This window comes from Uncinocarpus reesii, genomic scaffold, assembly GCF_000003515.1.
Source record: "Uncinocarpus reesii 1704 scaffold_1 genomic scaffold, whole genome shotgun sequence".
NCBI lineage: Eukaryota > Fungi > Ascomycota > Eurotiomycetes > Onygenales > Onygenaceae > Uncinocarpus > Uncinocarpus reesii.
In genome coordinates this window covers 7694643-7709629 of record NW_003052500.1, presented here as the reverse complement: position 1 = coordinate 7709629, position 14987 = coordinate 7694643, and the positions used below count along the sequence as shown (strand labels likewise).

The 14987-nt window shown below is 50.0% G+C and overlaps 5 protein-coding genes across 5 annotated transcripts; all 5 read left to right on the top strand.

Moving 5' to 3' along the window:
* Nucleotides 1-886: 886 nt before the first annotated feature.
* On the top strand, nt 887-2787 carry UREG_02892 (uncharacterized protein; the record flags this gene model as incomplete). Its single annotated transcript, XM_002543330.1, has 4 exons — nt 887-1498; nt 1547-2177; nt 2241-2387; nt 2441-2787. The coding sequence occupies 4 exons, from the start codon at nt 887-889 to the stop codon at nt 2785-2787; spliced, it is 1737 nt and encodes a 578-aa protein (XP_002543376.1).
* A 694-nt stretch (nt 2788-3481) lies between these two features.
* Nucleotides 3482-4665, top strand: UREG_02891 (uncharacterized protein; the record flags this gene model as incomplete). Its single annotated transcript, XM_002543329.1, has 3 exons — nt 3482-3743; nt 3845-4416; nt 4480-4665. 3 exons carry the CDS (start codon nt 3482-3484, stop codon nt 4663-4665), a joined length of 1020 nt encoding a protein of 339 aa, XP_002543375.1.
* A 778-nt stretch (nt 4666-5443) lies between these two features.
* UREG_02890 (uncharacterized protein) lies at nt 5444-6997 on the top strand (the record flags this gene model as incomplete). The annotated part of the gene is made up of 1 exon (XM_002543328.1): nt 5444-6997. The coding sequence occupies one exon, from the start codon at nt 5444-5446 to the stop codon at nt 6995-6997; it is 1554 nt and encodes a 517-aa protein (XP_002543374.1).
* A 563-nt stretch (nt 6998-7560) lies between these two features.
* On the top strand, nt 7561-11324 carry UREG_02889 (CHIP6 protein; the record flags this gene model as incomplete). The annotated part of the gene is made up of 7 exons (XM_002543327.1): nt 7561-7720; nt 7783-8407; nt 8582-8656; nt 8752-9519; nt 9568-10240; nt 10287-10422; nt 10474-11324. The coding sequence occupies 7 exons, from the start codon at nt 7561-7563 to the stop codon at nt 11322-11324; spliced, it is 3288 nt and encodes a 1095-aa protein (XP_002543373.1).
* Nucleotides 11325-13202: 1878 nt separating this feature from the next.
* On the top strand, nt 13203-14817 carry UREG_02888 (uncharacterized protein; the record flags this gene model as incomplete). The annotated part of the gene is made up of 7 exons (XM_002543326.1): nt 13203-13216; nt 13280-13323; nt 13392-13457; nt 13624-13714; nt 13768-13928; nt 13981-14272; nt 14331-14817. 7 exons carry the CDS (start codon nt 13203-13205, stop codon nt 14815-14817), a joined length of 1155 nt encoding a protein of 384 aa, XP_002543372.1.
* Between the last annotated feature and the right edge of the window lie 170 nt (nt 14818-14987).

Here is a 14987-nt window from a genome sequence, read left to right as displayed (position 1 = left end):
ACTTCGGGCCTTGGCGCATCTTCGTCAGCCGACAGCAGCAACATCTGAAGACTTGACACAATACGTTGATCCTTTCATCGGGACTGAAGGCAGTGTTGCCGGCACTTCCTTCAACGGGGGAAATGTCTTCCCTGGAGCATCGTAAGGGGTATTCTTTGCCGAGTATCCAATAATTACTAATTCCCCAAACCCAGCCTTCCCTTCGGGGTTGTGAAGGTTGGAATTGATACTGCTGTGTGCGTCCAGCATATGCGTATATTTCGGTTTAATGATCAAAGTCTAACGGTAGCTGTGAAGCCATGACCTGGATCAGTTTTCGCCAGTGGATGTGAATGCAGGATACTCGCCAAATGGAAATGTCACCGCGATCTCTATGTTGCACGTCAGTGGAACGGGAGGGGCCCCAAAATACGGTATTCCCACCAGATGGAGTCGAGTTCGAATCTCAATTGACAAATATCAACTTTAGGAGTTATATCGCAAATGCCTTTGACCTCACTTGATGGGGTCAGCCTTGCTGATAACAAAACGTACATGCAGCGCCGAATTGGCAGAGACTCCGCTTCCGTTGGATATTATAGAACACATTTGCAAAACGGTGTGACTGTAGAGATGTCTGCTTCAGATCATGCCGGCATCCTTGAGTATACGTATCCGGACTCCGGGAAAAAATATGCCCTCGTTGATGTTAGCCATTACCTCCCAGCGCACGGGGAAGTGCATGCCAACCAGTTCTATAGTAATGGAAAGCTGCAGCTAGAGGAAAATGGCCGGATTTATACAGGCCATGGAATCTGGAGAGGTGGATGGAATAAAGGCGAGTTTCCAGGCAAAGAGTCGGCCCGTTTCAAGTTAACATCTAGTAGGGCCTAATTATCAACTCTTCATGTGTGGGATTTTTGACACCGAACCTGTGCTAAGCAGGCTATGGAAAGCGCCTTATACTGACCCTTACTATGATATCCCCGTTGAAGTCTCTTTTTCTGAGCAACAAACTATCAAGGGTGGACGGGAAGGTTATAATTATGCTCATAGAATTGGAGTTCTATTTGAGTTTCCGCACAACATCACAAAAGTTAGGTCAAAGGTAGGTGTATCGTTTATTTCAACGGAGAAGGCGTGTGAGTTCATAAAAGAGATTCCTTCCTGGAAACTCAATGACACCACCAGCGCCGCAAAGGAGCGATGGAACGAGGAAGTACTCGGCAGGATTACCGTGCCCGATAAAAGCAACTTGACTCGGACAACAATGCTATATTCTGCTCTATATCGTTCTCATCTTACCCCAAGCAATCGTACAGGCGAAAACCCACATTGGGAATCGCAGGAGCCATACTACGATGATTATTATGCTATTTGGGATACGTTCAGGTGTCTTAACAGCCTTTACTTGCTTTTAGAGCCAAAAAGAGCTACCGAGATCATTCGTTCCTTAATTGATATTTGGAGATTTGAACGATTTATGCCAGATGGTAGGAGTGGAAATTCTAACGGAAGGGTAAGGCATATACTCGCAGAGTCTCTGAAATAGCTGATGATAAACTAGGTTCAGGGCGGAAGCAACGCAGATAATGTCCTAGCCGATGCCTATGTTAAAGGCCTCCGAGCCGGTATAAACTGGACGGACGGTTATTTGGCGATGAAAACCGACGCGGAGACTGAGCCGTACAATAATTTCGATGTCGCCGATCCCTCCGGTTCGACAAAAGAAGGACGTGGTGCGCTACCTGATTGGCTTAAATATGGACATATCACGCCCAAATTTGGCCGAGCAATTAGCCGTACTGTCGAGTACGCGCTCAACGACTTTGCTTTGAGTCAAGTTGCCAAGGAATTGGCCCCCAATGATTTCCAAAAGTACCGCAATCGAAGTGCGGGATGGCAAAAGATCTGGCATCGCGATATTGCACGGCTTAACTTTAGTGGCTATCTTGCACCGACCTGGGAAAATGGCACTGTAGCTGCCGGGTTCGATCCACTGGACTGCGGAGAATGTGAATGGACCTCTCACTGCTACGAAGCGCTGCCAATTGAATATTCTTGGTCTATCCCTTTTGACATGGAAACTTTGATCTCGCTAATGGGAGGACCGGATATGGCTGAGAGAAGACTAGACACAATGTTCACTCCCGGCCTAAAATCCACAGGTGTCGGTTCCGGCGGAGCCAACGGGATCGGTAAGGGCCTGGTCCATAACCCTAGAGATAAGATGTTGCGGCTAAGGTCTTATTAATCACCAGGAACAACCCTCTTTAACCCGGGAAATGAACCAAGCTTTTCCACTCCCTTCCTATACAACTATTTCCAGGGTAAACAAGCCAAAACTGTCCAACGGACGCGGGAAATCATCGACACATACTATGGGACACACGCTTCAGGCCTCCCTGGTAATAGCTCCAATCGGGTGTTAGATTAGCACGGTTAACTGACCTACACTTAGGGAACAGTGATGGAGGCGCCTTAGATTCATGGCTTATTTGGAATTTTCTTGGGTTATATCCTGTTGTCACACAGCCTATATACCTTCTTTCGAGTCCCTGGTTTAGCAACATAAGCGTTTCGGTTGGCGAGAATGCGACTTTAACCATCACCGCTACAAATCTAAGCGACCAGAGCTATTACGTGCAAAGCGTCAAAGTCAATGGGCGACAGTGGGATAAGAGCTGGGTAGGCCATGATGATATCAAAGATGGGGGCATCATTGAATTTGAGCTGGGCACGAAGATGGCCGCTTGGGATATTGGCGAGCTGCCTCCCAGCCCTGGGCACTTGGTTCCAAGTCTATGAGCTCTTAACAGCGTGTTTCCTTGCCGTAATTTTCCTATACATGTTGGGTCTCAGCAGATGACGCTGAGTGCCATGGTGGTCAAGCAAACCTGAGCAATAGGGCAAGGCACAACCACATCATCATTATCCACAACTTACCTGTGCCTTGTCGCAATCCTACTACCAGTGTTCCAAATTCACGGCGCCATAGCCGGAACCAGGTGAGCTCCTTCGATCCCCCTGAATGAGGTCGCGCTCAGTGATAGAGGGGCTCATGACGTCGTGAGCTTTCTGATTGCCAATCAAGAGCCGAATCAAGCTTTTCGCGTACGTGTATCGAGGGGTATTCCAGATGATCCTTGACGGATCTAGCCTCCATCTACGTATCCAGTCGCAGGGTTTCCAGTTTTCTCTGCTCCTGATGCCAAGCGTTGATGATGGAGTTGGTGTTTCTATTTCAGGGGACGCCCCGGTGACGTCACCCAGCAATCATTGCATTCATTCCACTCTGCCGTTGATGGCGAACAGCCAAACCGGTTTGGCGGTCTTACTGACTTCAATGGGGGCTCGAAGGGTATATAAGAAGCTCAAATATCTAGCTTCTCGGGGTTCTTTTACTTAGACACAACTCTACATTCTACAAACTCAATTGATCCCACTTACTGACTTGGAACGCATACACAACTTATTATATACTTTTGAACTATCTGCAACCATGAGCTACAACAACACCGGAGGCCTTAACCCCTTGAGCAATGACCCTACGCAGGGCGGTCAATACGGCAATCTCCCAACAGCTACTGGCGGTCCTCACTCGTCAGTGACCGGAAACAAGCTTGATCCCACCGTCGACAGCACCACGGGCGCGAGAACTGGAATGGCCGGCCACACTGGGGGTCCACACTCCTCCAACATGGGAAACAAGCTAGACCCGCGTGTCGATAGCGATACTGGCCGCACCACCCACGCTACCGGCGGTAATGCTGGCCCTCACAACTCGAGCATGCTCAACAAGCTCGACCCAACTGTGGACAGTGACACCGGGGCGATCTCGCACAGCTGGCACTACTCAACACAGCACCTCCGGCGGCGCCCTATGGCGGTACAGGCGCCACTACTGGTTACGGCGTCGGACCTCATAGCTCTAGTCTCGGAAACAAAATCGACCCCCGTGTTGATAGCGACACCGGCCGCACCACCCACGCTACCGGCGGTAATACCGGCCACCACACCTCCGGATTAGCCAACAAGCTTGACCCAACTTCTGGCAGCAATACTGGATATTCTCACACTGCTGGGCACACCGCGCACCACGGCACCACCGGCAGCGCTTTTGGTGCGACTGGAGGGACTGTCGGCCATGGCACAACTGGTCCCCATGGCTCCAGCCTGGGCAACAAGCTCGATCCGCGCGTTGATAGCGACACGGGGCGAACTACTCATGCCACCGGTGGCAACCACGGACCCCACGGATCCGGCATGGCCAACAAAGTTGATCCAACCATTGATAGCACCACGGGAGCTCATCGTACTACCGGGACAACGGGTGCAGCTGGCACAACCGGAACAACCGGAACAACTGCTGGAACATCAGCCGGCAAGTCTGGCGGCGCCGGCGGTGCGCTGAAAAGCGTTGCAGCAGGCATCCACGTAAGTTAATACCCTGAAACTTGCTTCTCACAACAAGGTTCTTTGCTGACACTTCGTTCTCAGGGCATGGGCGAAAAGATCCGTGGAGCGACAGGTGCAGCCATCGACAAGGCAACCAACGATCACGAAGGCTTGCGAAAAAATGAGAATATCAAGCGACAGGGCGAACAGGAAATGCACAGCGGCCAATTCTCAAAGGATACAAAGGCTCGCGAGGGTTTGCACCATTCCGCCGGAGGCAACATCTAAAGCTTGACTCCTTTTTCTTGCAAATTGTATTACCCAGTTGCATTCCTGTGATTTCATTTAGTACTTATGATACCTTATACCTACCAGCGCATGTATGTATTTTTATGATATGAAGAATGAACAACCCGAATTTGCAATTTACCTAAGCAGTCATCCAAGCAAACAAGCCAAATAATGCAATCAGAACAAACACTGCAAACAAAGCAAACTGGGTCTAGACCGTCCAAACTCTATTGCGGTAGTGCCTTGGCATGACATCATGTGTACCGCATCCGAAAACAGCTCCTTCGATTCTCGCGAGAACAGCGGCCCTTCGCCTTCTCTTGTAGTATTCGAGGAAAGGGATTATCGAGTCTGAATAGTCATCAGAACCAGACCAATGCCTCCAGAGCAGGAGATCTCGGTTTGACCTTGGTCCATTGCAAGCTTGTCTGGATCCAATTCTGTGGGGGGGTTTGCAATCACGCCGCTCTTTGGTTGATACGATACGAAGTGGATGGCGGCTGCAAGTCTCGATTGAAAGATCTCAGCAGCTTTGGCACCCCCGCCCGCTTCTGGTTCCTGATCTCTTCACTCTCTCAGACTTTTCTTTCTGCTGGGTTGATCACAAATCTGCCAGGCTCAGAGCTGAGATTCAGTCCATTTATTTATACCTCTTTCCTTCCTTTATTCGAGTAAACCAGCAGATCCCCATTTGTCACTCATCTTTACTAGCCCATCAACCGCCTGCCAACGTGGATATCAGGTACCACTCCGAAGAAAAGCGGCACAGCTCGCAATGGCCGACGTCAATCGTCAAGATGACCCTAAAGCGAGGCAAAGCACAGAGGCCGAGCTACCAGAGTCCCCTTCCGACGGCGATTCCGCTCTGGCCTTACTGGAGGGCAGTATCGACCCAATCTACGAGGCGAAGGCTCGCCTGCTCAACAAGGCAATGCAGGACATCGGAATGGGTCGATACCAGTGGCAGTTGTTTGTCGTGATCGGATTTGGCTGGGCAAGCGATAATCTGTGGCCGATTGTGACCTCGTTAATCTTTACGCCTGTGAAAAATGAGTTTAACCCTTCCCGGGCCCCGTATCTGACACTCGCTCAAAATATTGGACTATTGGTGGGTGCCGTATTTTGGGGATTCGGATGTGATATATATGGCAGACGGTGGGCGTTCAATCTGACCATTGGAATAACTGCGATCTTCGGCCTCGTTGCTGCTGGTTCTCCTAATTTCGCTGCCATTGCGAGTTTTGCGGCATTGTGGTCCGTCGGCGTCGGTGGAAATCTTCCCGTTGATTCAGCCATTTTCCTTGAATTCCTCCCCGGCTCGCACCAATATTTGCTGACAATTCTATCGATCGACTGGGCATTCGCTCAAGTTGTAGCAAACTTGATCGCGTGGCCGCTGCTTGGGAATTTGACTTGTGAGGAGAATACCACTTGCACGCGTTCGAACAACATGGGGTGGCGCTACTTCATGATCACAGTCGGTGGCCTAGCAATGGTGATGTTCTTCTTGCGCTTCGCGTGCTTCACAATCTTCGAGTCCCCAAAATTCCTGATGGGCCGCGGAAAGGACGAAGAAGCCGTTCGCGTGATCCATGAGGTTGCCAGGCGCAACAGGACAACTTCATGGCTTACGCTAGAACATCTTGAAACCCTTGGGCCCCTCCGAGGCGCCGGCGCCTCGAGGGCCATACATCGAAACCTAGAGAAATTCGATTTCAGTCACGTTCATGGCCTCTTCGCGACCAAACGTCTCGCATTCTCCACATCGTTGATTATCGTTGTCTGGGCCTTCATTGGCCTTGGATTTCCGCTTTATAATGCCTTCCTACCATACATCCAAGCTACCCGCGGCGCTGATTTTGGCGACAGCTCGACGTATATAACATATCGGAACTCACTGATCATTGCTGTATTAGGCATTCCGGGGTGCCTTCTGGGCGGAGCATTGGTGGAGCTGCCAAAGTTTGGACGCAAGGGGACGCTATCCATCTCTACGGTGTTGACTGGCGTGTTCTTGTTTGCTTCGACAACGGCAGTGACATCAAATTCCCTGCTGGGCTGGAATTGCGCGTATAACTTCATGAGTAATATCATGTATGCCGTATTATATGCCTATACACCGGAAATCTTTCCAACCAAAGACCGCGGGACGGGGAACGCGCTGACTGCGGCTGCAAATCGCGTGTTCGGAATCATGGCGCCCATAATTGCGATGTTTGCAAATCTAGAGACCGCCGCGCCAGTGTACGTCAGCGGTGCATTGTTCATTGCAGCAGGGATTTTGGTTATCTGCCTGCCGTTTGAATCTCGAGGGAAAGCGAGTTTATGATCAGTCGACTAGTTCCATATTAACTGGCTTTTCCATCTCGGTTGATCTTGCATATGCGTATATACATTGATAGTCAGTGCTTCGCGCCGCGGCTAGATTAATAGTTAATTGTCACGGTTCGGGGAATATGGCTTGGAAAGAACCCGTGTCTCGTAGGATAATAGTGAATTCGTATCGAGTACATTGTATGGATATAAATATCCATCAGACAGTGATGTCTTGTCAATCAATGCGTTCGCCGTTTTCTGCCAGAATCTTGGGCATGGGAGGGAACTTAAAACATGACATCACGAGGCGAGTTGACTGAACTGGCTACACCTGGACCCTGGAGGCACTACATCCAACCCTAAGGGTGAGGAACCCAAGACGACTCTAGTGTAAGAAGCCGCAGCCTCAATACCAGTCATTTGTTCCTTTTGATCTCTCGTGGAGCATGTACGCCATAGCAGGTGTCGAGGTGTTGACTACTTCAGATGAGGGCGATTGATCACCGTGTTTCCGCCTCATCAATTTAGGACTGGTGCCTCTATCCGTCTTGCCATTAAGGCACCTTGTCCGAAAATATGTCCTCGTTTCCGGAGAGTTCTGGTCTGCGGCCGGACGCTGCAGAGGCCCGGCCATTCAGCCCCCTGGATGAAGATGTTCCTCCTCCCTACTATAGCGACAAATATGGAGAAATGGACATCCATCATCGGGGGTTTGGAACAAATGCCCGGGTCGCAGGTACGTTTCATGCTAGCTTTGGTGAGCGGCCGTATTTGCGAGGGTACTCACCTCGGTTATAGACGATGGACGAGTTGATATCAATATCAAGGAAAAGGGGCGAAGGCTTTCCAGCATGCTTGCTCCTACCCTCCACCCCCCAGAAGACGTCCTCGAGCAACGACCGTCTATTCCTAGCTCTCTTCTGGGAGCAGCCGAAGCTCCCATCCCCCGAATGAATATTGTGATACAAATTGTTGGTTCCAGAGGCGACGTGCAACCGTTTGTGGCGCTTGGGCAGCTGCTGAAAACACAATGTGGACACCGCGTGCGCATTGCGACCCATCCGGTTTTCAAAAGTTTTGTCGAAGACCACAATCTTGAATTTTTCAGTATCGGGGTAGACCCAGCGCAGCTCATGGCATTTATGGTAAAAAACCCAGGCTTGATGCCAGGTTTCGACTCTCTGCGGAATGGGGACGTGGGAAGGCGGCGAAACGATATAGCCGAAATAATATCGGGTTGCTGGCGATCTTGCTTTGAAGCCGGAGATGGGACCGGGACACCTATCGCAGACCTCGATTCACTCACCAGATGTATGGGCGACCAAGAGCCGTTTGTTGCGGATGCGATCATCGCGAACCCTCCTAGCTTCGCCCACATCCATTGTGCGGAGAAGCTTGGGATTCCCCTTCATCTGATGTTCACGTATGTCCATCTACCCTTCTTGTTACACGGAGTAGAAGCCTGACTTGGATAGAATGCCGTGGTCTCCAACGCAGGCCTTTCCACACCCCCTTGTCAATATTCAGTTCTCCAATGCGGAAAAGGGTGTAGCCAATTTTGTTTCGTACGCTTTAATGGAAATGCTGACTTGGCAAGGGTTGGGAGATATCATAAACCGGTTTCGGGAAAGAAGCTTGGGTTTAGAGCCGATAAGTGTAATGTGGGCTCCCGGTATGATACCGCGTTTAAAAGTACCCTATACATATTGCTGGTAAGTGTTTAACCGCGCATAATATTTGCCAGGCCACCTTTACCAACGCAAATAGGTCCCCTACTCTTCTTCCCAAGCCCAGCGATTGGGGACCTAATATCGACATCTCGGGATTTTTTTTCCTTGAGGGGGCGTCAAAATACGTTCCTCCGACCGACCTCTCTGAATTCCTTGCAGCTGGACCTCCTCCGATATACATCGGGTTTGGGTCTATTGTTATAGATTCCCCGAACCAAATGACGCAGCTGATATTTGATGCCATCAAAAAAACAGGCCAGAGGGCTCTTATATCACGCGGCTGGGGTGGAATTGGCGCCGAAAAGCTCGGAATGCCTGACGATGTCTTCATGATGGGCAGTTGTCCTCATGACTGGTTGTTTAGGCGCGTGTCGTGTGTTGTTCACCACGGCGGGGCTGGGACCACGGCCGCAGGTATTGTATGCGGCAAGCCAACCATCATTGTGCCTTTCTTTGGAGATCAACCGTTTTGGGGATCGATTGTTTGGAAGGCAGGAGTTGGGCCACGCCCTATTCCCCACAAACAGCTCACAGCAGATAATTTAGCTGCCGCAATTATGTCGGCTCTTGAGCCAGAAATGCAGATGAGGGCGAAGTTATTAGGTGCGGAAGTCCAAAAGGAACCCAGTCTTGAAAGAGGCGTGGAATCCTTCCACAAACAACTCCATCCTGAAACTGTTCGATGCATGTTATCTCCCAAAAGGGCTGCTGTCTGGCGTGTAAAGCGCACTAGATTTCGGCTAAGTGCCTTCGCAGTCGCACTTTTGATCAACGAGGGAATTCTGGAAGTGCGAGATCTCAAATTGTACGGGATATCCCTAAAAATGAGCTTGCTTCTCTAACACGATTATAGGGCACCGTCCCTAGAGAATACGATCTTGAACCTGGCCCACGGGGATCCCATCAGCGGAGGAGGAGCAGCACTGCTTGGGAGCTTGGTGGATTTCACGATAGAATTCGCAGATTTCCCGGCTAGAATAATACGTCCTCTTCCATTCCGTCATCGCCAATTATTATCGGATCGAAAAGGAAGTTCGGGTTCTCCAACCCCTTCGAGTTCGTCTTCTCGTAGTAGCACTCCACGACGGTCCACCTCTTCTAGTAGGAAGCGGTCGGATACTTCGTCTTCTAACTTGCCTGCCGATTGGCCTATCGACTTGGCTGCAGACAATCCAATTTCGGAACCACTTGAAGATGAAAAAAATGGGGATCAGAGCCCCATCTCACATTCTGAGAGCAAAGCGAGGTTAGGGTTAGTGTCACCCCCCGATTTGTTAAAGCAGAGTCTGTTACTGAACCACTGTAGAGAGGCGGCATCTCAAGTATCCAGAATCACAGCAGAAGAGATAATAGGGGCAGGTCGGGCAGCATCAAAGCTTGTTACAATTGGAATAAAATCGCCTATGAACTTTGCTCTTAATGTAGCAAAAGGCTTCCACAATGCTCCGAAGCTATACGGCGATGATAGTGTGAGAGAACAGGAAAAGATTACCGGTTTCCAAAGCGGCGTGAGGGCGGCTGGCAAGGTAAAGCGGCGTTTCGAGTTTGACCGAATTTCTCTGACTGTACTAGGAATTTGGTTACGGTATCTATGACGGGGTATCGGGACTTGTCACCCAGCCACTTCGCGGACGGAAAGAAGGAGCCAGAGGAGTCATGAAGGGCGTCGGAAAAGGCATTGGCGGATTGATTCTCAAACCCGGTGCAGGTACGTGGGCAGCTGAATATGACGTTTTCATATTAATGGACGCATCCCTAGGTATATTTGGCCTGGCAGGGTATCCCCTCAGTGGCCTTCACAAGGAAGTTCAGAAAATCTGGGGCACAAGCGTGGAATGCTATATTGTAGCTTGCCGAACGAAGCAAGGTTACGACGAATTGAATCAAGCAACCAAAGAGGAAAGACAGGAAACCCTTTGTCGATGGTACTCTCTTGGTGAGGATCTCGAATCCAAAGCTGCTCGCTCTCCTTTTGCGCAGGAATGGGAAGCGCTTTCACGGATATTATTCGACTCCGGACGGCGTCGTGAACCGCACCAAGAGACTAGGGGTGTCACCAGCGAGCCCGCGGGCATTGAGAAGATTGCTCCTGATAACTTTCGTGAAGCCATACGCAGTGCAACCCATCTGCTTTCCAGCCTTGTTAATAGGTACAAAAGTGAGCCCATAAGCCAAAACCAACCACATAAAAATGTGGCCAAAAATTTTGCACAACTTGACTCGGGGGAGGACGACGAGCAGCAACAAATGATTGAACGCGCTCTTCATGCAAGCATTGCTGAACTGAACGAAGCCCAGGCGTGTGGGGACCACCAGCACGCCGGAGACCGAGCACTTCAGGCATGTGTCAAGGAAGCCCAACGGGCTCAACAGGAAAAAGAGAGAAGTGCATCTTCAAAAGAAAAGACACGCAAATATGAGAAACCGGAATTTTGCCAGGACGACGATGGGGGCAGGGAGCAGCCGCGGAGCGAGAAACGTAAATTGACCAAAGAAGGCCTTGATGCGGTGGCAGAATATGCGATATGGAAGACCCTGACAGATCAGAGGCGGCCACCCGCCAAACAAATAACCCCCAGTGATCACCGGGAAAGTGGCGAGTTGCAGTGAGGGAAGTTTTTCGGTCATAAATAAAAGATTGGTTGGTTACGCCAGAGATGATGGACCGTCACACGATGCGGTCATCGCTGCCTCTGAGACGCTTAAGCTTCAGAGGCAATCCGCAGCCACTATCACGACTTCCCGTTTCATGAATATGGTGCGCTCCCTCTTACTTTCTCGTCTCGAGCTTCAAATTCTAGCTCTGACGAGAATGTGCAACCTGCTAGATCTCTTCTGCACTGGTTTAGAGTATTGGTGCAACGCAGAGTTCCTCTATTCCCTTCCGATCAACAACCTGTGTGTCCGACCTTGGGGCGCGTAATATATAGAGACCCGTCGCCTACCACATTCCCTTCCATCTCCTTTGCATCTTTCTCGCTCCGTCAAACAGTTCACGTTCCTAGCAGGATGCATCTCACCACGCTGCTGCCGATTGCGACCATGGCGCTCTTTGGGGTTGTCAATGCGGTCTGGACATGTCCAAGTGGACGTGATCCGCTCTGCTGCGCAAAGTATCTAGATGAGGGCAAAGTTGAAGGTGTTCTTATCGGCAGTGGATGTATGGATCCACCTCTGTGATTTGGTTCCGAGGTTTTGCTACCAAGGGTAAAGCTCACTCGATGTAGGTGAAAGGGCACCAGGGACTGAGAAATGCAACGACGGTTCGACTCCTCGCTGCTGCAAGCCAAATGTGAGTAGTCAGGTTAGCCGATTCTAAGATGGAAGGGATTAACGTGAGGAATACGCATAGTTCGATAACACCCAATATTGCGATAGCGTGGCCAAAGGGTGGACTCTAAATGTCGAGGCACGCTGACACCAACGCTAAAGCTCGATCCTCCGTACATACGCAGAGCACAGGCATTTTCTTTACTTCTGATTGAAGAGTCGGATTGCGAGCGGTTCACTCCGGGATTGCTCATATGATACCTAGCCTCTGGCCAGTATCATTAACGTCATTCGTTCCCACACTCGAAAGCACGAGATGGTTCTTCATGAAGATCGTTCCTTAGCCTTTTCATGTATGTTGGTAGCTGTGCTCCGCACTTCGTCAATATGAAAATTCTCTTTTATATGCACCGTCGGTCTCGATGCACTTGCGCACTGCTCCCTTGTGCTGTGCGTGTTGTGCCGACTTTGTGGCCCCGATGCTTGGCGCCGAGCTTTTTTAGTTAGTTATGTAATCATTCTTCAGGCTTGGTTTTGGCTGGGTTTCAGGTGCAGCACGCAAGACAAACCGCGCTAAATAGACAGCCCCCACGTGGTGTTTGGCCGGGTTTTGCACTTACGTAATGCTGGCGCTAGGCGGCGTCCCGACACTAGTGCTTCCCTGAAACAACTCCGCCAGCCTGGTGTTGATGTGACAGACGATCGGCTCACGAACGAGTGTCTTGTTCCTGGATTCCATGCTGGCTTCTGGATTGCGCGCCACTCTGGCCTGATTGCTGTGACAGCCAGCCTTTAGATACTACCGTTCTTCTGCTACTGTTCGTATTCATACCAGCTCCGTTCTATGGCTGTACTTTGTGCAGTCCAGCTTGGACCACCTATTCTGCCGGCTCCATCTCGCATCCCCCATCCCCTGCTCTCCAATCACCACCCAGCGGCGCATCTGAATCGTTGACATTCACTTAGATTACACGCTTATTCTGGGCTGTCACTCGCTTCGACCTGTTTGTATCATTAACGTGAACCCTTTCCTCGACCGTTCGACCGCCGACACGAATTGCTGGCTCGATTTTTGTCCGGGAACTTTGCGCTTTATATCGGCACTAGGCCCTTTTCCGCCGCTTGAAAAGGCACGTTGGTCGTTGACCGAAGCTATCTTGTATACAAGCGGAGGACAACCGTCGCCTGTGGAGGAGAGGGCCGTGGGAGTACAACACAATGGTTTCGGACAAGTATGGTCTTCTCCAATCCTGGAAATATAGGGGCAAAGAAGAGACCTAATATGGGTATCGTAGATATGTAGGGCTGGCGCTTGCCATCCTGTCGACGATGGCAATCGGTATGTCTAAATCCACTGCCTCCGCGGCTGCCCTGGGGAATTGCGCACTGACTTATCGAGGAACACAGGTACTAGTTTTGTTATCACGAAAAAAGTACGCCCGTTGTTTTCGCCAGTTTCCATCACATTATTGCGTGTGTTAACATATGATAGGGGTTAATAGAAGCCTCAGAAAGACACGGATTTGAAGGCGAAGGATTTTCGTATCTTAAAAGTCCAGTATGGTGGGGAGGCATTATTACATGTACGCATATGAGCCCTGGGGGTAAACCGTTTCAGCTGTACTGACTTGACAATCAGTAATTGTGGGGGAGGTTGCTAATTTCGCCGCCTATGCCTTTGCGCCGGCCATTCTTGTGACACCGTTGGGTGCCCTGAGTGTACTGATTGGGTGAGTGAGGACTGCGGATATTGCTGAAAACAGCGATGGCTAACTGGTCGTAGTGCCGTCCTTGGATCTTACTTTCTCCATGAAAGGCTAGGAATACTTGGAAAGCTTGGGTGTGCCCTGTCTCTTCTTGGATCTGTTATCATCGTTCTTCATGCCCCGCCAGATGAAGAAATAGAGACTGTCGATGAGATTTTGGCCTATGCTATTCAGCCTGGTTAGTATAGGACCACCATGTCTCCCATCCATATGCTTATTTTCGCGTGTAGGTTTTCTGCTTTACTGCGTTGCTGTCGCGATATTCTCCACAGTCATGATATATCGAGTGGCGCCGTTGCACGGAAAGAAGAACCCGATGATTTACATATCTATTTGCTCGACAGTCGGGTCCGTGTCTGTTATGGCAGTTAAAGCCTTTGGCATTGCGTTAAAACTCACTTTAGCCGGGAGTAACCAGTTCACGCATCCCTCGACATATGCTTTCGCCATTGTTGTCGTGTGTTGTATTCTCACGCAGATGAATTATTTCAACAAGGCTTTGAGCCAGTTTTCTACTTCGATGTCCGTATACTCCTTCCCCCATTTCGAACTGGCTGATTCCGTGCTAACTCTAATGCAGCGTTAACCCTCTATATTATGTTACTTTTACAACCGCCACTCTTTGCGCGTCCTTTATTCTCTTCCATGGCTTCAACACCACTGATAGTGTCAACACTATCTCACTTCTATGTGGTTTCCTAATCATATTTGCTGGAGTGTACCTTCTGAACTTATCTCGAACCGATCCAGACGCTCATTCGATGATCAACGGGAAGTCCGATGATGAGGCTGGTGTACCAACAGACGGAATAGCCAGTTTACAAACTCGTCGATCACTCCAAAATCGAAGAAGCATGGATCACCGTCGAAGCTCGTCAAGTATTGCGTATTTCCAAGGCCCAAGTGACCGCGAAGGGTTAATGCGATCTTATGATGTGGAGGCTGGTGCATTTGGTCTCACAGACTTGACGGAAGAGAGTGATGACGGTGAGAGGCGCAGCACGTCACGGAAAGGGAGCGAATATGTCGAACGCCAACATGTCTCCCCCAAAAGTGGTGAACCATGAACTATGCCTTTCTTTAATTTTCCTTTCCACTTATAATACATCATCATTGATATCGACATTCAGCCTGTCTGAGACATGGCCGGCAATGTGAAATGGAGCATGAATTTTTAACGAATTTTGATTCCGTCAGCCACAGTGATGGACTACGAAACCCCAATTTCGACATGCGC